This window comes from Galeopterus variegatus, unplaced genomic scaffold (genome assembly GCF_000696425.1).
Source record: "Galeopterus variegatus unplaced genomic scaffold, G_variegatus-3.0.2 Scaffold1011, whole genome shotgun sequence".
In the NCBI taxonomy this organism is placed as follows: domain Eukaryota; kingdom Metazoa; phylum Chordata; class Mammalia; order Dermoptera; family Cynocephalidae; genus Galeopterus; species Galeopterus variegatus.
In genome coordinates, this window is record NW_007727122.1 from 480,859 (window position 1) to 484,946 (window position 4,088).

At 43.2% G+C, this 4,088-nt stretch overlaps 1 protein-coding gene across 1 annotated transcript in view; it reads right to left on the reverse strand.

The window, feature by feature from the left end:
* Positions 1-4,088, reverse strand: part of PARVA (parvin, alpha) — a 56,748-nt gene that overhangs the window by 26,524 nt on the left and 26,136 nt on the right. The window contains exon 4 of the mRNA XM_008574189.1: positions 2,609-2,749. Within this exon, the coding sequence (XP_008572411.1) occupies positions 2,609-2,749 (141 nt within the window). The remainder of the gene's footprint in view (positions 1-2,608; positions 2,750-4,088) is intronic.

The window sequence follows — 4,088 nt, forward strand, 5'->3', positions numbered from 1 at the left end:
ACAATGTCTGTCTCTAGGTGGGCAGCTTCTTATGGCAGGATGTGTAGGCTCAGTACACAGGCTCTGCAGCTGGGCTCTGGGTCTAATTCCTAGTTCCACCTATGTGACCTTGGACAGTGATGTTCCTTTAGCAAATATCATGTGCCTTAGTATGTGCCAGTTACTCTTCTTGGTTCAGGGGAGATACCAGTGAAGAGACAAAAATCCCTGCCCTCATGAAGCTTACATTCACAGTTTCTATGCCTCTCTATGCCTCGATTTTCTCATCTGTAAGATGGGGATAACAGAATTCATACCTCAGAGGGTTGAGTGAAAATTACAAGGATTAAAAGATGTAAAGCATTTAGAAGGGTATGAGGCTTACAGTAAGTGCCATAAATATGTTAGATGTTAATATTTAAATTTCTTTTCATTTATCTGTTCTGTTTTCAATAATAAAAATAACTGTTGTGAATAAAAAGAAAAGAAAGAAGAAATCCCTAAAGCCCCAGATCTAAGACCTTGGTAACTCAGCAGCCTGTCCCTGCTGCCCTCATCCTGAGTAGAAAAATAACACTGTGTCCTCAGACTTACATCCAAGGAAGATGACTGAGAGAGGAGACAGAGCTTCCTCTCAGGAGTGGTGCCTGCCACATTCCTCACTGAACAAACCACTGCTGCTTGTAAACAAGCCCAGCTCTTCCTGAAGCCCCAAGGCATTGCAGGGGGCAAGCCACGAGATAATTATTCCTTCTGACCTAGTAATTCATCCCAGTTCTGGAAATCTTTCTAAAGGGGATAATTCAAGAGAAGCAAAAAGAGTTACAAACTAAGACGTTCACCTTGGTGCTATCTGATATTAGCAATAGGTTAGAAAATACCCCAAGAGGATCTACATCAACCTAGGGTTTAAGTTAACTATGGGATATCTACCCCATGAAATAGACGCAGCTATCAAAAACTATAACTATGAAGACCATGAGGGAAGATAGAAAAAGTGTGTGATAGGATATTAAGAGAAGAAAACAAAGCACAATAGTGTATATGACTTGACCAAGTAAAAAGATGCATTGGTGGAACCAGTAATGGGCAAAAAAATGAAAACAGCTAAAGTAGAGTGGTAAAATGAGTGATTATTTTTCTCTTACATATTTCCCTATGAGAAATTAGGGTAAACATGAACAAAACAAATCATTCAAAGCCACTGAAGACAATGTTCTTGATGTGGCTCTAAAAAATTTATTCTTCTGTCTCAGCCTTTCCCACATTGGGTGCCATGATAACTTAAAATGTGGGGTTTTTTTTTTTTTTTTTTTTTTTTGGAGAGGTACAGGGAAATGGTTCATATTCAAAGGAGTGGGAAATAGCACGAAGCAAAACTAGGCAGGGGTCTTAATTTCAGGACTTCTCTAATGCTTATGACTGTTGTGTATTTCCAAAATGCAGATTCATTTCCCAAATTAGTGATCAAGCCCCCTTTTCTTCTCCCCCACCGAACACTACTTGTATTAGCATTCCTGGGACACAGGGAAACAGAGCCCCTCTCCAAGACAGCACCTAGGGCCCAGAGCCCTGACACTCCTCCTGCCCTCGGGTGTCTCCCTCGGCTTGGCAGAGAATGCCCTGTTCCCAGCACTGTGCACCGTGTAGAGCAGTTCATCACGCTGTGTAAGCAAAGGTGTAATTACGCTGAAGGAGGTACTTGGTGTCTCGGCCCAGTGTCAGGTGTTAGAAACCTGTTGAAGAGACTGCATCTGGCAGCTACTGGATCTCTAAATTTAGAGGTGAAGAGTCCTTTCTCTTTCTCAAGTTTGAAAGGTGTTTTTTGCAGGGGTGTCCATTTTAAGTTGTAGAAGTTGGATGCAATTAAATATAGTATTTAGCCCCTTAATACTGAAAACACAGGCAAAACACATTCCAATCATTTTATTTAACAAAATTCCTATTTTTATCCGTCATACAGAACAAAACAACTTTGGATTCCCTAATGGAAAATATGTTGACACCATTGGATTCAGTTAATCCGCTGATTTAATGTTGATTCCGATATGGACTCATATGAGACACCATGTTCTGATGCAGCAAGAGAATTAATGGTTTATACTTTCTGAGATCCTTAAGCTATATTAGCTATGAAAAGCTGAATTTTAAAATCCTGTTCCAGTGCCTAAGATCTCAGTCATACCTTTACTCCTCCTACAAATGAAGGGGGAGCAGAAGAGTGTGGCCTTCAGGACAGAGCCGAGTCCTTGCTCCCTGAGAACATGGGGGCCTCAGCTTCCCCCACCCTCTATGAGCTGGAGACAACAGCTCTCTCTAAAGGCTGTGCTGGGACTCAGAAGCAGCTCAATGAATATGAGTCTCCTTCCCCTCCCTATCTCATGTGAGGTTTCTATGGAAAGCTATTTACAGAAAAAGGGACACTGGATTTGGACAAAATGTTATTTTTTCCCCAATGGAATGTACAACAAGTTCTCCTTCTAGGGAAGGGTGCATCTTGCTCAAAGATGTATGGCTTCTCCCCCCGCCCCCCCAGGGCCTGCCAGCTTGTGGATGGCTTCTTGGGGAAGCCACACAGTAGGGACCACAGGCATCATTTAATAGTGCCATTTTCCTTTGTACAACTCACAGTCCACATTCCACTTGATGCTCCTGGGAGGAAGTTTCAGCGTTTCGTTGATCTTCTCCAGGACAGTCTGCAGCTTTTGCTTCTGAGCAATCTCTGACTGGGTGACCTCGGCAACATTTAGCTTCTCACTCTCAAGTTTCTCTAGGGTAACAAGGGAAAAGAAAACAGCTGTTATCTTGGGCCACAGACAACCCTAACTCATGCACTTATTTACTCATTCATTTGTTCATGAACACATGCATGCATTTATTTTACAAATTTACATTGAGCACCTACTGGGGAGGGACACTGCTGTTATCTTGGGCCACAGACAACCCTAACTCATGCACTTATTTACTCATTCATTTGTTCATGCACACATGCATGCATTTATTTTACAAATTTACATTAGTACCTACTGGGGAGGGACACTGTGTCCCCTCCTCATCTGATAGTGGCACCAGTACTGTGAAAGCCTCATGGTCATGTCTTGAATCCTCAAATTATAAGATCTCAGGACCACAGAAGTGGGGCACTTAACTGAGCCTGTCATATTTGAACTCTTTCCCATCACTGTGGAGTCTTCCTCTTTTTTTCAATTCTGCCTTCTCCAAGGACATCTCTGTGTCCAGACTGGAAAGCCTCCTCTGCTTCCCTTTGGCATAATCACTCAAGTCCTTATTCAAGGCATTTTGTACATTATTGTAATACTATATGAGTTACACCTAATCATATTTATCTATTTAAGCACCTTCTTTCCTTTTAAACCCACCTGGAAGGTAACTTATTCAATGCGTCATATTCCTTCAATTCCAAGGCATACATTTTTCACATTTTAATATCCCTATAATCATGTTGTGTCTTAAAATTGATGGCATTCTGCAATTTCTAGCAGCCAGGTGGAAGATATGAGTTATTACTGTCTCCACGTACGTGAACTTGGTCATAGCTCTTCATAGTATGATCACTTCCATGTCTCAATAAGCCTACAAGAGCACCTTCAAAAAGTATAAAATAAAAATTCTAAGCAATAAGAAAGCATTGGCTATTAGTTTAATTGAAGTGATTTTTCTGAGTGGTACTTATATAGCGTGCGTTAAAAATCAATGCTTTGGGCCGGCCCGGTGGCGCACTGGAGAGTGCGCCGCTTGGGAGTGTGGCGGCGCTCCCGCCGAGGGTTTGGATCCCATGTGGAGACCAGTTCCCGCTCACTGGCTGAGCGTGGTGCGGGCGCAACACCGAGGGTTGCAATCCCATTGCCGGTCCCCGGTACGGGCGCGACACCGAGGGCTGCGATCCCGTTACTGGTCAGTAAAAAAAAAAATAAAGGAAAAAAAAAATAAAAATAAAAAATAAAAATCAATGCTTTGGGCCGGCCCGGTGGCGCACTGGAGAGTGCGCCGCTTGGGAGTGTGGCGGCGCTCCCGCCGAGGGTTTGGATCCCATGTGGAGACCAGTTCCCGCTCACTGGCTGAGCGTGGTGTGGGGGCAACACGGAGGG